This window comes from Argopecten irradians, chromosome 10 (genome assembly GCF_041381155.1).
Source record: "Argopecten irradians isolate NY chromosome 10, Ai_NY, whole genome shotgun sequence".
In the NCBI taxonomy this organism is placed as follows: Eukaryota; Metazoa; Mollusca; class Bivalvia; order Pectinida; family Pectinidae; genus Argopecten; species Argopecten irradians.
Window position 1 is genome coordinate 6,217,991 of NC_091143.1, and position 26,808 is coordinate 6,244,798.

The 26,808-nt window shown below is 34.4% G+C and overlaps 1 protein-coding gene across 4 annotated transcripts; it reads left to right on the forward strand.

The window, feature by feature from the left end:
* Positions 1-3,119: 3,119 nt before the first annotated feature.
* LOC138332985 (zinc finger RNA-binding protein-like) lies at positions 3,120-24,981 on the forward strand. Of its 4 annotated transcripts, none has more exons than XM_069281071.1 (23): positions 3,121-3,239; positions 5,760-5,974; positions 6,237-6,318; positions 6,666-6,869; positions 8,271-8,330; positions 9,595-9,785; positions 9,946-10,128; positions 10,553-10,874; positions 11,468-11,530; positions 12,502-12,641; positions 13,017-13,162; positions 15,856-15,991; positions 16,194-16,277; positions 16,891-16,964; positions 17,352-17,417; positions 17,868-18,048; positions 18,576-18,717; positions 20,034-20,134; positions 22,068-22,163; positions 22,579-22,690; positions 22,977-23,074; positions 23,557-23,698; positions 23,930-24,981. In XM_069281071.1, exons 2-23 carry the CDS (start codon positions 5,774-5,776, stop codon positions 23,992-23,994), a joined length of 2,889 nt encoding a protein of 962 aa, XP_069137172.1. In that variant the 5' UTR covers positions 3,121-3,239; positions 5,760-5,773; the 3' UTR covers positions 23,995-24,981. The 4 variants fall into 4 exon arrangements, with proteins under 4 accessions (XP_069137175.1, XP_069137172.1, XP_069137174.1 ...); XM_069281073.1 differs by having other exon boundaries at positions 13,017-13,144; XM_069281072.1 differs by having other exon boundaries at positions 6,669-6,869.
* Positions 24,982-26,808: the final 1,827 nt, after the last annotated feature.

Consider the following 26,808-nt stretch of genomic DNA (forward strand, 5'->3'; position numbering starts at 1 on the left):
ACTTTGTATATCCGCAATAGTGTCTTTCTATTCAACAAATATTTAAATTTTCTTAATACCGATATTTTTTTCATACAAGCCTTTTGGATTTCTGATATATGTAAAGACCACTTTGCATCTGAACTAAAAGTTACACCTAAATGTCTATGGTTTTCAACACAATTCAAAATTTCAGTACCAAAAGTAAGTTGCAAAAGTGGCACGTTTTTAGAATTTGTTATGAATAATACATCAGTCTTTTGCGGGTTGAATTTAGTGAGCCAGTCTTGGGACCATTGATGAAGCTTCTGTAGGTCACTATTTAAAGATCGTTGAATATCTTCATAAGATGATGAAGAAAACATTAAGGAAGTATCATCGGCAAATAAAAGTGAAACGCTATTCAAATTATCAACAATCTCATTTATGTAAATTAAGAATAAAAGTGGTCCCAAGACACTTCCCTGCGGAACACCTGCATTTGTGGAGCCTTGATCAGAATACACATTTTTTACTAAAACTTGCTGTTGCCGTCCTGATATATAATTTTTTAACCAAAGTAATAGATTACCTCTAATACCATATGCTTCTAATTTAATCAATAAACCCTTGTGCCATACACGGTCAAATGCTTTTGATATATCACAAAAAATAAGACAGGTGTGTTTTTTTTCTTCAAGAGAACAACATATATTATGGTACATTTCTATTAATTGGTGTACTGTAGAATGACGAGACATAAAACCAGATTGTTTTTCATAAAATAAGGAGTTATCAAGAAAGTAATTATAAATATACTTGAATACTACTCTTTCAAAAACTTTACCGATACATGATAACAAAGTAATAGGGCGATAATTGGACACCACATGTCTGTCCCCTTTCTTAAATAAGGGTAGAACAATTCCTTTCTTCCAAATAGAAGGAAAAACATTTTGGCTAAATGACATATTAAATAGAATTTCCAATGGCTTACATATGGAATTTGCAGTATATTTCAACATGTGGTGACTTATAATATCGTGGCCAGACGCTCTTCCTAATTTGAGAATTTTTAAGATATCACAAATCTCATCAGATCGAACAACAAGAGAATCAAGGTAAGAATTTGTTCTATAATTAACTGTGGGGAATGGAATATCCCTATCGTCTATAGTTGAAACAGAGCAAAAATATTTATTCAATATATTAGATTTTTCAATATCATCAAGTTCAACATTTCCGTTCTCTGGGTTTATCAATGGTGGAATAACTTCCTGTGAACTAGATTGTTTAAATAATTTACGAACGAGTTTCCAATATGATTTAGGGTTACTTGTATCAAGTTTATCAATTACATCACCAACATTATCATAGTATAATTCCCTCGCATGCTTTTTCATGTTATTAATCTTGTTTCTTTGGTTTTTATATTTGACTTGGATGGAGGTTGATTTTACACGTTTAAATTCTAAATGAAGTCGGTCTCGTAGTCGCATAGCTTTCCTAAGTTCAGAGTTCATCCAAAGTTTATCATGGGGTCTTATAGTAACTGGTTTTTTTGGGATACATTCTTCAGCAAAAGATAAAAACTGTTCGGTAAATTTAACACTAGCAATATCAACGGAATCAAAATTTTGAAAAAATGAGGTCCAATCAAAATTATTTATCAAAACGTTAAACTTATTAAAATCAGCATGCTTGTACGACCACACTTCACGAGTATAAGTATGAGAAAGGTTTACTGGCACAGACAAAAATATTACACAAGCGTCATGATCGCTAATGGTACGATCAATTGTAATAACATGCGAATCATTACATTTAGAAATATCACTTATCAAAATTGGATCTAGTAAACTGTGTCTTGTTAATCCATGCCTGGTTGGTTCATTAATTACATTTGTCAAATCTAGTTCTAACATTATTTGATATAAAACATGATTATGTGATAAGGTAAGTAGATCAACATTAATATCGCCAACAATTACCACATTGGATGATATTTCTAAGGCTTTCTCCACTGAATATTTAAAATTTTCCCAAAAGGGATTTATTCCTTGTTAGCGACGTGTCAGAGTCTTTAGATGTGTACCGTGATTATATGTAATAATATAGTATATAAAGTATATATTCGCTCAGTATTCGCTCAGTCGACATCGTTGGTAAGCTGATGCTAGCTTGTGGAGATGTATTTAATTTTCTTCAAACATTGACTAGTGTACTCCTAACGCGTAATATGGCTGTGTGTTTAATTATTCTGCTCCTGTGGATGCAAGGAGGGGAGGGGTGGGGTTGGAGTTGAAATATTGAGTAGGCCTACTTAACTTTTAACAAAATAATAAAAGATATAGTATTTAAACTGAAATACGACAGGTAGATGAAAAATTGTAGCATATTTTCCAATCTTCTACATATGTTTCTAATACTAAAGCTTTCCTTTGGAGAATTTTAAGTTAAGGGATTTCTTAAATTTAAGGAATGTTCATGAAACTGTGCCCTGATTAATTTAATCCTACAGGTAAGCCTACATTTTTGTATATGAGTGGGATCTGGCACAGGTTTTCAAACTTATGTATAAATAGCTTTTATAGCCCTTTCCCAATTCAGTTTTTAAAAATACGTAATAAATATATACGAGATGACATTTGAAATACTTTTGGAAGAGAGAGAGAAAAACTAGAATGGATAGGACGAATATTTCTATATTATTAGTTTTAACGTTCAGAACAAGATGTAGTCTCTTCTAGACGTGGAAATTTAAAAAGCGATTTTTTTTTTATCAACTAAATATCAACAAAGACATTTTCTAGCATTTTCATCTTATCTCGGAGAAATTTCCGGCAATCTTTCGGAAATATATTGCAACAATCGCGACATCTCGGAGTAATTTCCGTAAATCTTCGGAAATATATATGTTATATTTCCGAAGATTACCGGAAATTTCTCCGAGGGGTGATATTGTAACACATCGAGAAATACCGGAATCAGTCGAATTTAGCCGAATGCCGGAAATGTCCGAGCGATGGATTTGCAGTACTATTGCAAATTTATATCAACCTAGAATTTATAGAAAGAAATACAGTTATTTTAATTGCTGATTAACATGATAAGGAAATGTAAAATAATGTTAAAGTTTCGCCTCTCCTAATTTATGTTTTCACATGACGTCATTCGTAAGCCAAACGACCTTGCCCTTGTGTTACCGGACGCAAAGCGAGGACGATTTTACCCTAAATAAAAGGTCGATTAATTGAGATAACAAGAACGAAGATATATTGGTGAGTTGCTTTTGATGAAATTGTCACATATTATGACTGCTTGCAATGCTTTGGTGTAATCTAAATCTTACAATTAACTCCAAAACTTGATTCAATAACTGCATTATTCAATGTTGATAACAAAGATGGCGTTTCGGTCACAACACGTGCCGGGAAATAGAAATATTTTCAACAGTCCTTTTCTGCTCGAATGCATTGAATTTAGTGTTCTACCACTCTATATAAACTACCGCATGTAGCAAACGCGTTCAATCGTTTATAATTCGTGCTGTCAATCGGTTTCAGTACAAATAAATAATTTCAAGAAACCACAGGTCTTTTCGTCCCAATCTCCGGTGCTTCTGTAGAGTGTACGTAATATAGCTACTTTTGTAGGCCTACAACAGAAGCTACGTAAAATGCAACCATCTAAAGCAACACTCAGGCCAGTGTCTGAATCTGTCTGGATAATAAACATATGACTTATTAATTGTTTACTGGCATTTTCTCGTGATATAGGCCTAATCACAGGCTTAGATTTTTACTCCTTTCTGTTGTCAAGACAGATGAATCAAACAATAACCTGCGAAATGAGACATCCCAGAAAATAGACTCCTCCTACCAATGCTCAGTCACTTAGCAATATATTTCCACATATATTTTATATTCACCATAACTTGTTCTCAGAATCATTTTGATTTCTTTGTATAAGTTATTTTCTCCTTTCAAACGGTGAATGATTCCATTTTGGGACATAATTATAAAAAAGCAGTAACGTCGAACAATCCATGTCAGTTTAGATGATGTTTCTCTTGAAAAAAATTGTAGAAAAATAATCATAAAGGAATATGATTATGCAAAAATATTGCTCTTACAAAATGACAAAAACTACTGCAATTTCAATTATTAGGTAAGTGCATGATGATAGGGCTGTAACGAGTATCCGAGTACTCGAGTATTCACGAATTATTGAGAAAGATCGGATACGAATATTGGTTACTCCTGATATTTGGTGGATCGCGATCTTTCAAAAGCAAAAAAATAGTACCTTCTTTAATGCTGTCATAGCTCAAAAATGTGAAGGAATGTACACTAAAGTCTGAATATCATCGATGTTTTTCACTTTGAAGTAGTCCCGGAAGTACACATGAGCTGCGTGAAGTAAAGCTAGCAACATGTTATTTTCGTACCCACGCTTCGATGCAATGTTGTGAATTCTTCATAAAATAATAATGATAAAACATAATTATGACTTTTTAGAGATGTATAAAAGATTATTATCGATATTCGTTTTCATTATGGGTCGGAAATATGTAAAAATACGAATATATTATATTAGGCAACTGAGAACTGTAGATGTGAACCCCATGTCAAAAACGAAAGGTAGGCTAATTATGAGTCAACAAAATCATAAATCACCTGATTAGAAAATAAAAACTATTGGCCTACAACCAAAGTAAATTGTAACTACTCTGCTTATAGGGTTTTAATTTTTTTTCTTAATTTCAATGTTTTTCTGTATTTGACCAAAATAAAAGTAACAATGAAATGTTTTGATATTGGTGATTTATGACTTACCATGATAATGTATATACAGTGTACCAGTTCACAGATGGTTTGACTTTGATTCCATGCCGTAATTGATGTGCAAGTAGTATTTTGAGATGACGTTATTTCAAAATTCAAATGATTTGATTTTTTTTACAGTTACAGTGACTGAATCCTACTGTACTTCACCTGTAACTCTATTGCTTAATGATAAGGAATGTAAAACTGCTAAAATTTGGTTTTTAGTATCAATCAAACATTTATCAATATAATAAGACCATTATTGATTTATCCAATAAAAACAGTTTATTTTACTGCAATTGAATCTTTTGCTTGTATCTAACTGGTGATTCGTGGTCCGATCTGTGAATCGTCAGCCCTGAATCGTGGATCGGATCGGGATCGCCACATGTTAGACAATCCACAGCCCTACATGATGATGATGAGTAGAAAAATCAGATGCAGAAATTCCATAGTTTTGTCTAAAAAAAAACCTTTTATCACTTGAGGTCTTTATTTTGAGTGTGGTTTTTGCATTATCGCCAGCATCTGTCGGCACAGGAACAGCTCTCCAAGTACCTGTTGATTTCTTTTGGAAAATCTCTGTGTCTACTGTCTAGAATTATCTCATATGTAGCGGGGTGGACTGGGTTGATCACCGTTACATTTTCTCCTCTCCTGTTAAACATATGTTGATATTTTTATCAAGTTTAGATAATTATGATATTATTTTTTTTATCCCCCCCCCCCCTTTGTTTTGTTAAAAGATGGATGACAGATCTAGAGCAATGGTATCAATATTTGACCTGCTAACACTTGATTGGTTACCAAAAATAGATGCTACATATCACATGATCACAAATAGTTATTAGTAGCTTTTAAAATATTTCCTCATTGATTATTATTTAACATTAAATGTTGAATGATTCAATGACTTGAGTGAACGATTATCATACTTATCATAATTATATTATTGTAAAATTGTTATTGCAGGCTAGCTGTCTACCATGGCACACTTTGTGTATCCGGCAGCCAATGCCCAGCCAGCTGCCGCTTACCCTACTGTCCAGACTGCCTATGTAGCTGCAGCACCACAGGCCGCCTATGCTACAGCTGCCCCGAGGGCTGGACAGGCATACGATAGCTATCAAACAGCACATGCAACCCCTCAATATGCTTACACAACAAGGACACAAGTAGCTGTAACTGTAAGTTTCTTTGATACAGAAAAAATACTGTGATATTTATGAATATGAAAAATTCTAAAAATGAACTCTTTAAAGTTAATGTTTTCCTGATAGTCTCATGTATATTGTTTTCACAAGTAGAGTTTTGAAATTTTACTTTGCTCACTTTCAGAATAATAGAATCATTATTGCAATGCTTAAACACATATTAAATCTAATACCGATTGCAAGTGAATCAAAATATACTTTTTACACGAGTTTAAATGATCAATTGAATTTCCAGCCTGCTGCTACTTATGACCAAAAAGCCTACTACCAGCCGGCAGCCCCTTCATATACAGCTGCTGAAACCCATTATCAACCAGGTAGAAAATTGTGGAAAATCCAATTTCTTTCCAAAGATGCTGCCACATTTACTTTTAACAGTGTTATTTGAAACCACAAATTATTTTTAAGACATAATTTTCAAATGTTCATGGTATTTTTATTAGTATTTGATTTAGCCTCACAAATGACATCTCAAAATAATTACTGAACTAAAAAAATTGGAGACATTTTGCAAAATGACCCTGTTTTCATTCAAATATGAATTCTAGTTTGTGTGTATCATTTATGTAAAGACAGAAATCTTGATTTTTGGGGCCCTAATTTCTCCCTTGAATGTTTCAACTATTGCATTATTTCATTATTTAATCAGCATCCATTGTATTAGCAGCAGCAGCTAAGCCAGTGTATACCACAGGTGCTGCGTACAGTACACAAAGAGCTGCTGCGCCCAAGGCTCAGACTCAAGTCCAAGTGTCCAGTGCTCCATCCTACGTGTACCCTACCAACTCCACCCCAGCCGTTACCACATACGCCAGTAACTACGCTACCAACACGACATCCAGCAACACAACAGCATATACCACAAAGGGTAAACATAGGTTCCTTAACTATCTAACGAGAGAAGATACGACCAGGAACAAATTGAAAACATATATAACTTCCAGTATCTAACTATCACATGAAAAATGTGACAAATTAGAGAAGGTAAAACTGTCATATTTTATTAGTGTGGTTTTCCTTTTGTCAAAACAGTTTCTAGAAAAAGTTTTGACATTTTGATGGATAACCTTATGACTTAATATTTAGAGTAATGTTTTATATGATTTGTTATTTAGTAGTTCCTTTTCAAGTTCAAACAAATTTTTTAATGGATGTATATTGTTTTGACAGCTAAGAGCACTTAGGGCTTTCAGCAATTGTTAATGCATTTTGTAGTGTTTACATAGGAGTAGATCGATTTGCTTAACATGCATTTTATTTTAATTGTGACATCATTACACAGAGTCAATTTGGTATAAATCTGAAAATTGTTAATATGTGTTATATTAGTTCTCCGAGTAAATTTGATGATGAGGTTCAATGGTTTATTTAACTTACTGTCTAAATAGTTCTGTAATACATATTGCGTTTGAGCCAGTTTTGAGTCTGTGTAACCTGATGGACACTTGCCTCAGAATAATTGTTTTAACTCATGTAAATATCTATTGTCCAAAAATATTTAAATGATGTAATGTTGTATGATACAAAATTTGAAGTCAAGTTTTCTTTTATTATCACTCCGAGTCTGTGTTCTTCTATTGTACATATTTTCAACATAATTCTAATAAATTGATATAAACTTTAAAATGAAAGTGTTTGGACAATTGGAAAGATGGGTTAGATATGACTATTCTGTTTTGATGTTTAAATCATTAACTCTAAATGATCACAGGCAGTTTGCACATCCCCGTTACCTAAACAAATTTGAGATAGCATTTCTTCTCGTGGTCATACACAATGACTGTCTTATCACCACATCTCCTAGCACCTGTAACTTCCTTGAGCATGCATCAGTGGGTAATTGAAAGTTACCATCTGTTTACATGTTTGGTTTTGGCATTTATCTGTGAATATCAAGTTAATTTATGAGCATGACATTCTTTATTAATTACAAGGAAGGTCCATTTTGATATCTTTAGAAATATACACGCATATAAGATGAGAAATTTCAACTCTGTGATTTATAAAGCTGTTGATCATGTTTACTTACTAATGCCAGATACTCCTGTAATTTGGCATGTTCCTTGTTTTTCAAAACAGAGAGGTAAAAGTTAGGAAGATAAGATTCAAGTGTTTAAACAAATTACTCTAAATTCTTTTGAAATTCAGTTTGTCATAAACAGATGTTGAAATTTCATTGAAAACTTATGTGCTATAAAAGATGTAGGGTATGTTGAGATGGGTGGGTGATAGAAACAATCATAAACTCAATACTGTGTTCATATTTCAGCGTCCACTGGCACCAACTACAACACCATAAAACAAACAGTACAGCCTGTTGTTATTAAAGGTAGGAGCAGGCTCTTTATGGCAGATCTGTCAAAGCAAATAGCAGCCTTGTCTATTTACATACAGGTTCCCTTCTTAATAAAGTCATATTTGATAGTTGTCAAAATTATACAAAATTGCAGGTAGCTGCATGTCAAGTTTTCTTCTTGCATTGGCTTATGATATGAAAAACTTCAATGCATCTCATTTCTTACAAACAAATAAGATTATTATGCTAGACCTTACTCTAAATCATTGCCATATTTAATTTCAAGGGTATACTATGTGGAGAATAGTTTATATCAAAATAAACGATACTTTTCATCTGATACTTTCAATTGTTGACAAATGATCCAGAAATGATTTATGAAATATTTGATTTCTACGGCAAGTAAAACAAGATTTTTAGTATCTGTAAAATTGACTATAAATTGAAGTTTTTTTTTATTCATTCTCTCCATAGCTAAGAATTAGTTTTGTTTTGTTAGCATTATGTGTGTAGTTGAGCCTATATTTTATTACATAAAGTAGGTATTTTAAGAGTTTGATGAGTGTCATTGACATGTCCAGTTCTCTATTAGAACTTTCAGTGCCTGGCACTTCATGTCTTCATTTTAAAACCAAATGCAATGTAATCTCCAAAAAATTGTGTATGTTTGGCATCTATGGCTATAAGCAATTTATGGAAAATGGTCACTGAAGTAGTTACTTTTATTAGCATAAAAATGGAAAATAATTCCACTTCATTGTAGTAAAGTCATTGTCATAAATGTTTTCTGTGTTGCTGAGACCAGTGGATTTCAAGATTAATCTGATATTGTTATAAACGTACAGCTCACTCTTAATATACCTACAATGTTTCCTTACTCCAGCTTGGGCCTTAGTTGTGCTATCACAGTGTATCTTACAGCTTCATTCATCCATGGAAGAATGCTATGGACAGATGTCCAATGTCAATCTTCTATGGATGATAAATAACTGATCAGTGTTGTCCGTGCTAATCAATAAAAGTGGCCTTCTCCCTGTGCTGTCTCACAATAACAATCATCACTAATACAGTGCTGTTATCCTCAGATATGTTTTTGCCAGATTTTGCCTTGGTGTAAAATTTGGCTCAAATATGTCATCAGAAAAAACAAAAATCACTCAACAATAAGCTTAGCTGTAAAACCCTTCTCATTCATGAAAAACTATGATACTTTTATTTCTATATAGAGGGATTTTATAATCAAAATTTAGATACTGAATTTTGCTTAAACTCTTCCTTTTTTTTTTACATTTGACAGGATATGATGCGGCTCTTTACTCTGCTGCAACATCCTACTATCAACAACAGCAGGCTGCCAAAACTCCAACTGGTACATGGCAACTCAAGAAACAAGGTCAACAGGTCGGCAAACCAAAGCCAAAAGTCCCACCGAAACAGCCACAGTTACACTACTGTGATGTGTGTAAAATTAGCTGTGCTGGGCCTCAGGTGGGTTGCATTGTTTTAATATCCACTACATACATATGAATTTCTGTCACCTCAAACATTAAACTGTTTCTGAATTGAAAATAAAGAGGAAAAAAACCAGAATATAAGAATCCTATCTCTAGAAATTTTCATGTTCTATTACTTTTTTCTCTTCCTATAGACGTACAGAGAACATTTAGAAGGTCAGAAGCACAAAAAGAAGGAAGCTGCCATGAAGTCTGGCAACAATTCTCAGCCTGTTGGGCGTGGAGGTCAAAATCAGTTGCGTTGTGAGCTGTGTGATGTTACGTGTACTGGAGCGGATGCCTATGCTGCCCACATTAGGGGCTCTAAGCATCAGAAGGTAGGCTGCTTTTCACTTGAAAATTGGTATAAACTTGTAATTTTCCTTCATATTTTCAAAGTTTGCATTTGGATGGTCTCTATTGTGTGATTTTTAAGTGATATATTTACTAGTCTTGGGAGATTGTTATCTGTAATTTATCTTTTAAAGATAAGAGCATCTCTAGATGCTCCATGAGGCCATTGCTGACTTTCTGTAACTACATGAAAATAAACTCACCAGTAGGTATTTCTCCTATAAAATATCTTTGAAAGAGAGTACAACAAAATCATATAGTAATTCTGTAAAGTTTTGGCCAATGTTTTTGTAAATTCGGTAATGTTCAGTGAATTGTTTCTTTGCTACGACATGAGTGTGAAGCATTTTACATAGATAGACTGAATCTGTGAAAAATAACCTGTACTATTTAAATATATGTTCCTAGGTCCTGAAGTTGCACACACGCCTCGGGAAGCCAATCCCATCTACAGATCCTGTGATTGTGTCACCAACATCAGCTGGGTCATCCAGTACTACCAAGACTGGCACTTCAGCTCCCTCTACCACCACCACAGCCACCAAACCAGCCAGCAAGCCTGCTCCAGTGGTCACAGCACAGCCCACCATCGCCAAGAAGGTGCTGTCCACTCCCAAAATCACTTTTGTTGGAGGTACACAACTCAAGACACTGGGGAGCAAGCCTGAAGAGGTCAAGGTGGAGCCAAAGGTGGAACCAATGGCTGCATCTTCATCACTAACAGATGATGGTAGGTTAAACTCTCAATAAAATTCTGTGAGCTGATAGGTTTCTTTCTAAGTTCCCACCATGGAATGCCCCAAGGAATACCCTATCATTAGCAACAACAAATGTGTGGAATTATAGTCTAATGTTTTCAAGTACAATATTGCTGATACGTAAGCATACATGATACATGACATCTTTCTTATTATAGTGAAATTGTCTGTATCGGACCAGTAGCTTCTCGAGTTAAAACATCAACCATATACTTTGGTAAAGAACTTATGTAATTGATGTAAAGATATCGGAGGTGCTTCTTAAAAAAAAGAAATTTCTACATGGACATTGATCCTTAGCGAAAATGCTACCTTAGTTGCTATAAATCTACTCTCAACTTGACCCTGGTTTGTCACGCATTGAAATGAAATGTTTTCCGCTTTACATTTAGTTTGGGAAAAAAACAAATTTAATTAGATAGAAGTTGGTGATTCACATTGACTATAGAGATGCTTACACAATGCATGATGATAACAACTAACGGATCAGTTGGTCTGTTTTACTATGGTTTCTATGGATAGGAAACTTGGTTATTGTTTACCTTAGTAGTTTTATCTCTTACAGACAAAGAAGATGAAGATGGAGACAAACTAAACATCCTGGGAGAGAAAGACGTTGCACCTGTTGGTAAGTTTGTAGTATCCTCTTAATTATTGATGTGATATCTTAACAATGGAAGTATTTTCAATCACAGAAAATATAAATTATGGCCAAGTTGTTAAAATGTACCGACATATTACTTGTCGTCATATTACCACAAGACCTCACCTCTGGGTCATGAGTTTGAATCCTATGTGCCTGACACTGAACAGTGGTTCGTGGATTTTTCTCTGGGTATGATGTACTACAGCATTTCTCCACATCCTGAATCTGGCATGCCCTTATGACCCTGGCTGTTAATAGGACATCAAAATAATCAAACCAAACCAAAATAATTTAGATTGACATCTCTTTGATATAATATGATATGATAGCTTGGACAATGTATTATTTGTCTTGCTATCCCCCGCAAAACAGATTGGCAGGATATTAAAGTGAACAGTCGGGCAAGGATAGCTAAAGTCAGTAAAAATGGTGTGAATGTATCCAGTATAATTTCTTATGAAATGGAAAAATAAAATCTCTCGTCAAAATCTGTCTGCGTACGAAGAATTTGATTTAAAGTATGGAAATTCTAAAACGTCCTCCCGGCTCACTATGTCCGTGGTTACATTTCCACGCAGCCTCGCTTTCAATGCTTTCGACTTTTCTTTACTTTAATGGTCAGAACTGGGAAACTAAGCAGAATTTGACCGTCGTATTAATATGTGAGAACTTTTGGAAGGCCAATGAACGCATTTAGACTGGTTTTCTTTGCCCGACTATTCACTTTAAATTGGGCTCAGTCCATCACTCTTTTCCGGGCTATAACTCAAAAATCATTCATCTCCCAGCTCCTTGAAACTTTCTATATACAACACACAAGTGCCCTAGTTGTGCCTTTTGCTATTGCGGACCTTCCATGTTAGGTGTTTTTCCTGTTAGCAGGGGATAATGCCACGGTTTGCGGCTCCTTGTTGTTGTATCACTGAGTAATGGTTTATACTGTTGAATTACAGGCCATGAGTACATAGAAGAAGTGAAGAATGAACAAGGAAAAACAATCAGCTTTAACTGCAAACTGTGTGAATGTAAATTCAATGACCCTAATGCTAAAGAGATGCACATGAAGGGTCGCAGGCATCGACTACAGTACAAGGTATGTGAATAGAGAAAAATTTTGTATAAACATTAATCAAGTTGAAGTTTGTTCAGTTTTGAACATGATTTATGTCAGCATAATAGTCATCTATGTTCGAAGTTTGATTCATGTCCATGAATTAGGATGGTCTGTCATAGCTTAAGATAAAAGGTTCTCTCAATAATCTAGGAGAGGAAAGTTGTGTCCTTTGGTAGCATTGTTTTGGATATGTGGCCATCTACTTTCAGTTGTTTAATAATACTACTGTTAAGCAAAGGAAATCATGACACATCAAAAACACTTCTGTGTTAATGCTAAAGGGGATATAACTCAAAAAGATAAATTTATATAAAAAAAAAATGTGAAATTTTTTTTTTTTTTGTTTGTGTGTAGAAAAAAGTGGACCCTAGTCTGAATGTTGAGGTGAAGCCAAGTATTAGAGCCAGGAAGATCCAAGAAGAAAAGATAAGGCGCCAGGCGCAGAAAGAGGAATACTGGAGACGACGAGAACAGGAGCAAAGGTGGCGCGACGAGATGAGGTACAGTGTGCAGGACCTGTATACACCAGCTCGTGATCAGTCGTTTTATGATACAATGATACAATATTGGGCATGATTACTGTTCATCACTGAGAAAATGTCAATACAGTAGTTATTAAGAAATTAGCACTATTAAATGTACCTCAATTTGGTTTATGAAATATGGATGTTATCATATTCTAAGCTTTATTTGCGCTTTTGTAAAATTCTGTTGCTAAACAGGCTGCATTTTATTTAATTTGCTTTTTTAATATTAAATGAAAAACAATTTTTTGTTGAGAAAAAACCATAGTGACAAAGCTTCAAAACAATTTTTTTAACAATGCATTTTACTGCTACTGATTGTGTATAGTATTTCAGTATAAGTGAAAAGAAATCCAGGCTGGTTTGTGCAAGGTTTTGTGTACTGTTTTCTCCGTTTGTAGATTTAGCATGGTGTTATCCACAGGTGTTCGTTTCTAATATAAGTAGAAGTATAATACTGGGTCAAGGTCTATAACTCGGCCGGCCATATAACACTACCCAATTTCAGAAAAAGTATGATTATTAACCAACCGTATAGGATATAATAATAGGAATACTCTCAATCGACAGCCAGATAATTTATCTTTATTTTGGTATATGATACAATATATATCATGCCGTATAAATGTCACTAGGTATCCAAAAACATCGGAAAACAGCCAGATTTCAACTGGTCGGACACTGTGGTGTCCTCCGATGAAACACGCCAGGGCTCTAATGGGTAGCTCAAAAACCACTGCATGTCAACACTTCAGCGTCATAAGAATGAAAGTTTGGTAGAAAACAAACTTACCGGTTAGTAAATCCCTGGATAAATACCATCCATTTGCCTAACGTAGCCCTTTGAAATTTCCGATTGAAAAAAATTATGTCTCTAGCCGCCATGTAAGTATGTGTGCAGTAGATTTGTTTTGTCGGCGTTGATTGGCTCTCGAAAATTAATTGACCAATCAACGCTTAGAAAACAAATGTACTACACACATATCAACATGACGGCTAGAGACACACATTTTTTTCAATCGGAAATTTCAAAAGGCTGTATTGCGCAAATGGATGGTACATAGATAAACACTAACATATCGGTAAGTTTGTTTTTTACCAAACTTTAATTCCTATGAAGCTGAAGTGTTGACATGCAGTGGTTTTTGAACTACCCATTAGAGCCCTAGCGTGTTTATCGGAGGACACCACAGTGTCCGACCAGTTGAAATCTGGCTGTTTTCCGATGTTTCTGGATACCTAGTGACATTTATACGGCATGATATATATTGTATCATATACCAAATTAAATATAAATTATCTGGCTGTCGATTGAGAGTATTTCTATTATTATATCCTATACGGTTGGATAATAATCATACTTTTTCTGAAATTGGGTAGTGTTATATGGCCGGCCGAGTTATAGACCTTGACCCAGTATTATACTTATACTTATATTAGAAACGAACACCTGTGGTGTTATCTATTTGTACAAATTCTCTATCCAACTAACACTGCTAGAATATATCTTCTACTTACCCATTATCTACAATGTGTCTGTCAAACTAATAACAGAAGATCTCTTTAACACATTTCCACTGATTTCCTCTAACATACCAGGTAGTGAAGTTCAATAATTGTCGTTATAGCAATAGCATTATTATTACTGCTACTCTATATCATATTTGATCCATTATAAGTATTCATGAATTGCTGTGCAATGAGACAAAAAATATCTACTTCAAAAATAAATGTACTGATTTATACTTCTATAGTAAAAATGATGTGATATAATGAAAGAATTTCATTTTGCTGTACATGACTGATTAAGCTGGAGTTACAAGTCTATTTGCGTGCATCAATATTGTGATAGTTTGACATATAGCTTGGGTGAGGGGGCATACAGTGTTTCTTTGCCCAACCTGTCCTAATGTGTTGTCCTACAAACTTCAGAAGAGGTACAATTATTTTCATTATTTGTTCAATTTTGAAATGTTTTATTTTATGTAGGAATTTTGATTAAGAAGAATGTCAAAGAAAACATAGATGCATTCTGCTGCGTTGTATTTGCAGTACTTGGAGTATTTTAATTTTTATCTTCAGCTACTTGAATACTAGTTGTTTAATACAGTATAACTTGGTTATGTTAACATGTCCACAGTGATTTTTTATGTACATTTGGGGCCGAATAAGGCCCCTTCCCCCTAGAGAAATTTGCACTATTTTCCCAATTTTATGTTAGTATTTTCTTGAATAAAGAAAAACTCTCTTTTTAATATGCATGTATCAAGAAAGATGAAATGTAGTGTTTTCTCAATTGAAAAGGTATAGGCTCCTGAAATTATTGAGTTAGAAAATTGCTGGTCTATAGCCTGTGTATCTTGTTTGTTACATTTAATATTTTCTCCACCATTACTAATACTTTGATTTTAACAACTTTGAAATATGTTATTTACATCATAATTTTCAATGTAAGTGATTATTTTGGTTCTTTTATAAATGTCTTATATTGAAATGATTTCCTTGAAATTTTAATCACAATTACATCTCAATATTTTATAATTGTTTTGATTGTTGATAAATGATCTGAATATAAAAGAAGATTAATTAGACTTAATGTATTGATTTGCTATACAATGTGTAATGGTACTTTACCGACAACCTTTGTAATTGTTGTTTTCATTGTGTAGAATGGAAGATGAGCTGTATTGGGAGGAACGACGGCGGTATGAGGACCAGGAGTACTTTGAATGGCAGAGACAGGGTGGACGACCAGGCATGGGACCACCAAGGCCATTCCTCCATGGACCTGGTGGACCACACATGGTAAGGAATAATATCATATACAGTGTATATATAACCTTAGATAAAGATTCAATGTATATATCTGTTATTTTGTCATCTGAGGAAGATCAGATGTCGGAGAGAGATGAGTGTATCTCTATGTTACACTTGGATGTAGGACCTCTCCTGTGTTTTATGAGAAGCATATACTGGAATGTGATCTATATTTCTGATCTGTTTTCAGTTCCAGCCTATGAGACGACCAGATTCCTCAGATGATCGCCATGTGATGGCCAAGCATGTTGCTATTTACCCTAATGAAGTAGAGGTAAGTTCTTAAATTACAGTTTTCTTTAAGCAACTAGGAATGAAAGTAACCAGGATAAATATTGAAATAGATACCGTAGGTAGTCATAATTGCAAGGTACTGAATTTCCATAACTATGTATTTGTCTGTTGAAAAGTCATTGGCCATTGTGAGTAGGTATTGACATCATGTTTATGTGAGAGTAACATCATACAGTAACATGTCCCTTCGTGACCACCTCTGTATAAATAACACCTGCTTTATGTGACCACTTTTCTAGGATCCCAAATAACGAATTTCAAGAAAATTCAACTTTGGTATAAAGACCACCTGGTTGCAATGTCCTTCTGTCCCTTGGGAGGTCTTTATAGAGAGATTTGACTGTATTTTTTCAGGGAAACTTAAGTAATTTTTATTTTGCTAACAACTAAAGATGTCACAATTGATATCTGCCTGCAAGGATAAATAACTACTATGCATAGAAACAATTGAATTCATGTACATTTATATGAATTTCTAAAACCCCTGTTATTCATACATTGTAAACCTAAACATTGAGAAAAAAAATACAGATATTCTTTTCATTTGCTTAAATTATTTGATTTTTGAGTTATTTTGTCTCTTCTCATTCCAGCTTCAAGCTGTACAAAATATTGTATCCTTGTGTGAGAAGTCACTGAAGCAAGTATCCGACTTCTTGACTGACAGGTAAGTGTGCATCTGTGTTGGCTTGTCTCGAGATAACATTGTTGTACATTTTGACCCTTGATCTGTATCATAGAAAGTCGTGTGTAGAAAGCTCTATTTCACTCACTACTTATTGCTTAATCTTAATACTCCAGTCAAGGAGTTTTGTGTCATGTCAAAATCAGGTTTATAATACTGTAAAATATATTTTGCTTATTGATCTTTATCTAAAAAAACAAACTAGCTGGTTTGGACAATAGCTCCTACATATTTACTAAAGTGTATTTCACTGATTTTAAACTGATTGTTTTGTTTAAAATCTTTTGAAAATAGATTTGTTCTTAATGACTTTATTGATTGAACATCTAATGGTGTTTGATTCCACAATATCAATTGTATTTTTTCCAGCATTAACCCTAAAAGCATGGACATTGACAAAGCTACGCCTAAGAAGGAGGGTGATGGTAAAGAGGAGTAAGTATGAAGGGAGACAAATCTCCTCTTAACTAAAACACTGACATTAGAGAAGATTTCAGGTTGATTGATGCTAGCAATGTGCCAAAATTATAATTTCTCTTTTAAATGATAAATTGGATTTATGAAAAACAATGCCCAGCATTACATTTTGAAATTTTAAGATGTCTTACATTCGTTAGACAATAGGACTATGATCTTAATGTTATCAACTCGATGAAATCAACATGACCGAAGTCAAAAGTCTAGAAGCCAATGGCTTATCAATAGACCGAAGATCAGGTAAATCAGGTAAATTCCACATTATTGAGCAATGATACTACAAAATATATGAGAGAGAATGATAATTGAAATTTAAAGATTAACTTCATTTAAATCTTCATTCTTTGATATGGAAATATTGATTTAAGTGTAGTACAGGAAGTACAAGAAGTCTTGTTTTTGATTCAGAGAGAAGAAAGAAGATCCAATGGCCAATCGTGTGTTGAAGGGAGTGATGCGTGTTGGAGTACTAGCCAAAGGTCTGCTACTTCATGGCGATCTTAATGTACATCTTGTTGTTCTGTGTTCAGAAAAACCCACACGTACACTGCTGGAGCGAGTGGCAGATGGCTTACCAAAACAAATTGCAGTAAGTGAATTTTGTATTATTGATAATTTAATACTCTATTTACCTTCAAATTTGTGTATACTTGTGGGTAGATGTAAATTGTTGCATTGTTGATTTGTGAAGAAAACAACATTCAAATAATTGCTAACTAATGACAAAACGTGTGAATAATTTCTAACTAATGACAGAATAATAAGCTTCTGCTAAAAATGTACCAATAAGACTAAACAAATGAAGCACAATTCAATTTGATTTTCATGCGTCTTATACAAAATGCTTAGCTTAGATTATTTTTAGATGGAAAGTGTGAGTTAGAATGGATCCTCTTTTATTAGGCTGTAGCATGCTAGAACTAAGTGCTACCAATTTTGTTTATGAAAAACCTTGATTCAAGGTCACATATAAAAAAGTGTGTAATATTGAATGAGTTACTGAGACTTAATTATCACTGTATGTTGTATTGTATTTATAGTCAGATGACCGTTAAGGCCTATTGGGCCTCCTGATGATATAATTAGGTTATCAGTAGGTTATTTGTGGACTTGTAGGCGGTGACAGAGGAAACATATGAAGTAAGGCGTTGTGTGGAGGAAGCTGCCATTATAGTCACAAACAACAAGGAGCCCAAGACTACCTGTAGTATTACACTGACGTCACCTGTCATGAGAGAGGCCCAACTGTCTGACGGAGGTAAAAAAGAATGGCAGTGTTTTATGTACTGGATATATTTCTGCTTTATAATTCTATACATATTAACTAAAAAATGTTTCATTGATTTGGATTCTCGTTTGTGGAGTGGTCATGTTGTATCGAGCTTACTGAAAAATTACTTTTAAAGAAAATTATTATTGCACAAAATATACTCTCTTTAGCATGATCATTCTACAGTACACTAATTTTCCTGAATTTATTTTTAAAAAATGCAATTGAAAATATCTTCAAAACTTTGAAGCAAGTTGGAAGGCTTTACCATACAGCAGTAACAGTTTTATTTAGAGCTGATTACAAAGGAAATGCAGATGAAAAGAAGAAGAAAAAAAAGAAAATTTGGAAGAAAAAAATCACATACAAGTATTCTAGATATGGTTTTACTTGTATTGTTTAAATTGTATTTCATGATAACTGACATGTTTTCCTACACTATTTCATATGCATAACATTTGGAAAGCCTTCTAGCCATCTCCTGCACAGGTTTTCTGTCAGAGAATGACCAGGATCCGTCACTAAATGGAAGGATTTTTGACCATGATGGCAATTCAAATGTGGACTTCATAGAATACTGGCCTTCCCAGCTCTGTATCCCATTTTGTTTTTATTTTCTGATTTGGTTTGTAACAATCTCCTTTTGTTTTCTTTTCACTTGTTTCTTTGTTTTGGTTTCGCCAGTGTAAAGAACCAACATAGCCTTTTGTACTGGAGGCAGACAGTAATTCAAGTATACATATAATGAGCGTCAAGCTGGTCTAACATATGGCTTATGAAAAAATGTAAGAAAAAGAAAGCAAAAACAAAATCTTATCAAGCCTTGCATTGCAGAATTGAAATCTGACTATTTCACTATTTTTATTTGTACCACACATTCCTCGATTGGTTTGATGAATATTGAAAACCAGATATCATTTTCTACTGCATGAATACCCGAGCTGTTCCTTCTTTAAAAATCTTGTTGCAGTTCGCTTTGAACCATGTCCTTTTTGAATACCTCTTTTTACTTGTATATTCTTTTTCAACTTCTCTCTGATACTTATCCTGAATAAGCAAACAAGTCATCCTTTTCCAAGATCCAGAAAAAGAATGGAGATTTAGTAGCATCATCTGTAACATAATCCTAAATTTGAATTGATCATTGCATGTATATGTGTGTTTTGGGGAGGCCGTAGTATACTTTGGGGTCCACTCAGACGGTCTGTGGCTACACAGACGGTCTGTTGTAATTGCCATCTTTTCTGCCTATGGTCAAACACCCATTCCTGCAACACAACTGGTTCAATGTGTTAATACTACAGAGGCCTCTGCTACTGTAAGCGTCAAAGACCCTCCGGATGTGTTGGATAGACAGAAATGTCTCGATGCTCTCGCAGCCCTTCGCCATGCTAAATGGTTTCAGGTTCGAACCTTTTTATACTTACTTTGCAGCCTGATGGTCTGTTATTATTATACAGAAGAAGGTCTGTGTAACCTAAACTGCAGATTTGCAAATATCAATGATCAATCTTTAAATGTAAACTGGTAACAACATAGCAACATATCAGCATTGTATTGGTGTTGTGGGATATTTTGTCATTTGCCATTAGTTTTATAGATAGATCACAAAGGTACCAGACCTGAGATTCAGTTAAATTTTCTAGATGTACTCTAAGAAAATTATATTAGATTTTTGTTACGAAATGGAAGATTTTAATGCTCGATGATCATTACACAATAATCTGCTTAGATATCTGTATTTAAAGGAATAAAGATACTTTTGTCAAGTATATTCCACAAAGTTCTCAAAATCAGGAATAGTGTGGTTATATAATTATCTGGCAAGGGTTTCATTATTGTCTGGTATATCTGGCAAAGTTTTCAAAATTAAGAATTGTGAGGTATATTTGGCAAATTAGTCCAGCATCACCTATCTTCTGATTGAGCTATAGTGGTCATGGGATGGTAGCTCTCATACCTTGAGTGGTGAATGAAAGACAGAGCGTATGAAATTTTGACAGTGTTTGCTGTTTGCTGTGGATGACATATATAAACACATGGTAAATGAATCCATGTCCTTAAGCAAAGTCAAATGGAGTCTGGTCAGCTTGATCAGTTAATGTTTCATCAGATTGGAAATGTTTGGAATATTAAACTGACAAGCAATTTTATTTTCTCCTATTCTATTTGGCATTGTTTTTATATTTTGCAATATCAACACTGTCCATGTTGGTTTCATGAAAATGTTGAATCAAATCTGGAGAATGTTTGGTCTAAAAAGACCACATATGAAAACAACATTGGAGAGAGATTGTTTTGCTTCTATTTATAAACTAATGCTACATATGACACACCTAATCAGGTAGGTAGTGGGACATGGATTCATTTATAACCATCTTTCATCAGTAAACAGCAGCTTTCATGATTTACGATAATGCTGATCATTTCTCTGTTCAAGATTTATGGGGAAATACACTAAAAAAAGGTATGTGAGAGGGATGCAAGTTTCTTGTCATCATTTGCAGGGAAATATTGTCATTTAACCTCAGTATCTTTCTGTGCATTGAGGCAGGGAACTTGATTTTGTAATGATTTGAAAGTTTTATTTCAAATGACAAATATGTAGACTTGTTTTGCTTCTCATTTGTCATTATTACATTTCTTACATTATTGATACATGTACATATTTTAGTTGTCAAGAACTTTCATCTAACATTTCATTGAAAAGCAAAGTAACTCTCTAGAATTTGGATACAGTGAAATAAAACTTGGAAAAAGAGAGGAACATTTGGGTTTCTATTAAATGGTGGCAACTTTGAATCTTTCTCTCTAGATCAAGAACTGTGGGAAAGGCAAAAACATAAGGAACCCCTTTCACAAAAAGAAATTAATCAAAATGACATTTATAATGGTGTAATGTAAAATCATAGTAAATGTTTATTGAATGATGTTCTGTGGAATGGGAGCCTTATTTTTATCCTATTGAGATAATGAAGATTGATCATAAAAAGATGATAGGACCCTGATACATGAGGCTGGAAAGTTGTGAGGTCGTCAGGCATGGTGTTGGTGCCACTGGCATGTGGAAAATGCGTGTTCAGCATGCATCACCTGTGCCATAAACTCAGTCATACCAAGAAATATTCAAGAATCTGGAACAAAAAGTTAAATCAGTGGGGGTAAGCATGGTTCAAATATGGCTTGCTGTGCATACATCATTTAGTAGTTTGAAATAGAAATTGATATGATTAGAGTTTTACCTTTGATGGTAAGGCTTTAAACTGACTCCAGATTCTTGAATAAAATAGTCATTCAGCTTGATTTTATTTGGACTTTCTCCCTGATTGATTATATAGGCTAGAGCCAACGGACTGCAGTCATGCGTTGTTGTGATCCGAATCCTACGTGACCTTTGCCAACGTGTCCCTACGTGGACCCCTCTTAACGAATGGGTAAGTCAACCACTCAAGTCAGGATGATTATAACTTGCCCTTTGTCATGTAGAAGAGGGTATTTAGCTATTATGAATTCTTCTAGAATACAGTTCTGATGTTCACAACAGTTAAGTTTGATAGCTTATATATATGTAAGAGTTTTATAGTGTATAGATATTAGATATAGATGCACCAGTAAAGGTTTCTGCTGTTTTCCACTCTGAATGAATGGATGGTTTACTTTCATAAGGCAGGAAGATCAAAACTGATCATCATTCAACACTTCTGGATTGGTGTTAGAATGGTGAACTATTTTTAGTCGGGTCTGTTTCTGTATAAAACCTTAAAATCAAGTTTGACAGCCCATGAAGTATGTAACATTTGAATTGAGTAATTAAATATGACACATAAATGCTGATCCTTCTCCACACAGGCGATGGAGTTACTGGTGGAGAAGTGTGTGAGTAGTGGAGGAGCCAAGATGAGCCCTGGCGATGCCTTACGCCGAGTGTTTGAATGTCTGGCCTCAGGCTTACTCCTACCAGGTTCGTTCTAATTTACCCAGTACATAATCAACCAACCTACACAAGCACTACCTATCCAAACTTAAAACTTGTTTTAATTTGAAAACTTAATATCCCTGGCTATAAAATTTGATAGAAAATATACTTTCTTCAATACTTATAATTACCTTGTGTGTTTGGATATGGTTCAAGTTTTTCTCATGTCACTGATGATAAAAAGACAAACGTCATATATTCGGTTAATAAAACAGTTGACTCGGTGTATATGATGACCTGTGTCTATATATTTTGATGACTGCTGTTACAGGAGGGCCAGGCCTATATGATCCATGTGAGAAGGACCCAGCCGATGCTGCAGCATCCCTCACACCACAGGAGAGAGAAGATATCACTTCATCTGCTCAGGTTGGTTAATCCTTTTAGCTTCGACTTTGACCGATCTATCTATTCAGCACAACCCAGTTCACATTCTGCTTCAAAAGTCATGGACCGAATTGACATTACTGAGGTCTTATGGTCAGCACTTACAACGACCAAGTGGAGATAAGGCCTGATTAACGAAGGATCTCCAAACTTGACAAAGATTCCTTTACTATTTGAGCTGAATGATCATCAGTAATGAAACATGTCAAGTTCAGCTTGTTCCTGTCCATCATGTATTTTCAGTCAATTTACTTAATCAACAACATTGACTGATCCTATCCTTCTTTAAGCTCAAAATTATCATTCATACTCTTTGTAGTTATAATATTCAGCAGTATTTTTCTGCAGTCTTTGTGTCTGTTAAAATTGCATATCAAAACATTTTGACAGGTGAGAAAATTTGAGATCGTTTAGATGATTTGTACTGTGAAATAAACAATGGTTTAATTTAATTTATTTTACAGCATGCTTTGAGGTTGATAGCATTCCGACAAATTCATAAGGTGTTGGGTATGGACCAGTTACCAGCACCAAAATTCCAACGACAAAGGATGAACCCTCGCAAACGCAGGAGAATGGACAGTGCTACAGGAGAAGGTGATGAAGGTAAGTGAGAGTAGAGTTCTACAGATGAACATGCTCCAAAATGATAATTGTCGAATCATTTGTGTAGAGGGGTCTTCTTGTATAAAATTTTACAAGTACAGTGAAATAAAAAAAATTCTACAAACGCCATTAAAACAAATTCATGGTTATACAGTGTTGCTATAAGTTATGAGAACAGTTTGTGGTCTGTTTGGTACAATGAACTGATACATTTCTCATTTTCATGAACAGTTGGAGAGAAGAAAGACAAAAAGGATGAAGAGCAAACCATGGAGACGGCAGATGGAAAACAGTGAAGAGTGAATGTTGATTGTAGGGTGTGAATCTGACTACACAAACAGCATTGATAAAGACTCTCATCACTATATCTACTATACATTGCTCATCTATTCTGGATATAAATTCAATAGACTGGAAATTTCATAGCAAGTACAACTTGGATGGAATTTATTTTGATATTGGAGAAAGTTGTGAAAGTCTGTCGATTTTATGATATTGTTATGGCTTTTCAAGATGTGTTCCTTTTCTGAAGATCACTCTGTCAAACTTTTACCTTATCACCATGAAATGTCTCGATGTTGTGATATTCTTTTTTACAATTTTCTGTTATTATTGTCTTTGTTCAAAGTTTATCCAAATCATGCATTAATATTGTAAACATGTACCGCTACTTTCAATTTATTATAATTTTGTATAACTGGTTATGACTAGACACATATGTGACCATTGTAAGAGTTGCTTCAAAGTAATTTCAGAGATATAATCATTTTCCCCTGCATTTACATTATATTACAGTAACCTGTCTTATGTTGAGAATTTCTTGTCATGTGTAAACATTACAGTGTGAAAGTTGAGGGTGTTCAATCCTCATTATATAGTAACATTTGTAAGTCATCGCTGATGGCTGGCTGTGTTCTGAGATTGTTGTATTCAGACTGACACTAGATACAGGTTTTGCTGTTTTGTCTGTGTTTAGATGTGAGATGTTTCTATGACTGCTATTTGCAGTTCGGGTGTTTGGACAGTCCTCTTGACTAAGTAAGATGAACTGGTTTTCTGCTTATTATTTACTGTTAAGTGTAGCTGTATCAGTTACACAGACTTCGTTCACGAGTCCAGAAAGGATTATTTTTATCCACATTCAGTCATATAGCACAGGTACCAGTCTACATGTAGTCGGGTGCATGTTTAGCGTACGAATGTCACATACTGATTACAGTATGTTTTGTGTATTCTATATGCTGAAGGTGTATTTGTTTAATGGGTCAATAAATCTTATGTGTATCTGAAATTTTACTGTTATTTATTGTTAATGTACAAGTGCATCCATTTGTATGTATAAATAACCAGATTGAATTTGTTTGTTATTGATGTCCTATAAATAGGAACTAGTATGATAATTTAGACAAAGCCAGGGAAACTGGATAACCTCTAACCCTGGGAGTTATGCTCTACTTCAGCTTAGAACTAACTTTATTTTTGTATAATTTGACTCTGTTTTCTACATTTTTATCAAACGAGATAAGTTTTGGAAGTAGATCTGAGATCTGACAAGTGTTCATTGCGGTGTTGTAACTTGTAATACAGGAGTGAAGATTTGATTCTGCTGGCATTCGTCATCTCTTCCCATCAATAAGTTGCTGGCTTCCATCCTCATTAGATCCTTGCTGTAAATAGTGTCCCTATCGTTGTTACAGTAAGTTTCTGACATGTAGATGGTGAACTGTGCCTGTCCATCTCTATTTAATGTGATGCTATATATTTCGAACAGTCTAGTTAAACTGATGCATTGTAGTCTTCATCAAAGAAGCTCTGTTTTAGTGAAGTTTTACCGTACTAGCCCACCATCATTAGATGGTAGGCTATTGAATCGCCTTTCATCTATCCTTCCGTCCTTTTACATTTATTGTTATCGCTATTTCTCAGAAAGTGCTGAAGGGATAGGCCGCCATCTTGGATTTTGATTGTTAAAAGTTTGAAAAGCAGAGAAAAAATCCTTCTTTCAATTGTGAGACATAGATTAATCTTGTGTGAGCGCCAAGATCCCTCTAGGTCTATTGTTTCAAATCTAGTCATTTTAGAATCACTTGATCTGCAGAGATCTGCGGAGGATTGCATTACCCTACTCTGCACATTTGGTTTTACTAGGGTAATTCAATCAACCATGGGTCTCTGAAGATAAAATAGTATAAAGATAAAAAAAAAATATGTTCAATGTAATGTTAGAAGTAAAGTTAAATTTATTGAGTAATTAACTATTTCGGAACACAATATGTTAATATGGTTAAAAGATGTGCTTAAGAATGAAACGGTAGGGTACCAGTAAAATGATACCGATATTTAAGCTTATGAAAAGTGCACTAGTTATCGAACATACTACACAAGATATTACTTGACTGTCTAGCAGAGATATACATTAAAATAATATCTAGAAGAGTGTTTAATGAAAAACATTTACTAGAAATATAAATATAATTACGTATTGGAATCATATTCGTTAAGATGAATTAATTCGCGGAAAATATGTTGACTGAAGAATAAATTCGCGGAAAATATGTTGACTGAAGAATAAAATCTTTCATAGACAGGGGAGGTAACTTTTCCATTTCTATAGAATTAACCGAAAGAATCTCTTGACAAACTTCAGCTAGACTAGTATTCTGTTAAAATATGAATTAGTCAATTGTCTAATTATCAATTATGTTTCTGATCTGGATAGTTTATAGATACGTGGTGGCTTGGATGTCATCAGCACCATTGTCGTTATATCCACCTTCAGACTACACCATAGCAAAACCATACCCTGTATGCGACAACAGATGAAAGAGATAGTTTGGTCCTTTGATATACATCTAAAGAATCGGTAACGGCACATTGTATGGCTTTGAAGCTGGGCCTCGCTCTCTGTTTAATCTTCAAAGAAAGATGTAATTGGCATGTGATTGGTCAGTTGTTTTCTCCTAAAATGTCTTCAGTTTAGCTATGACATAGATCAGGGATGGATATAACGACAGTTATAGCGACCCCTGGAATACTAGTATCAAGGATGTAGCGAATGGAGATTGCTTTATAGTATATCACTGTATGGGATCTGGAATTATCACTTAACC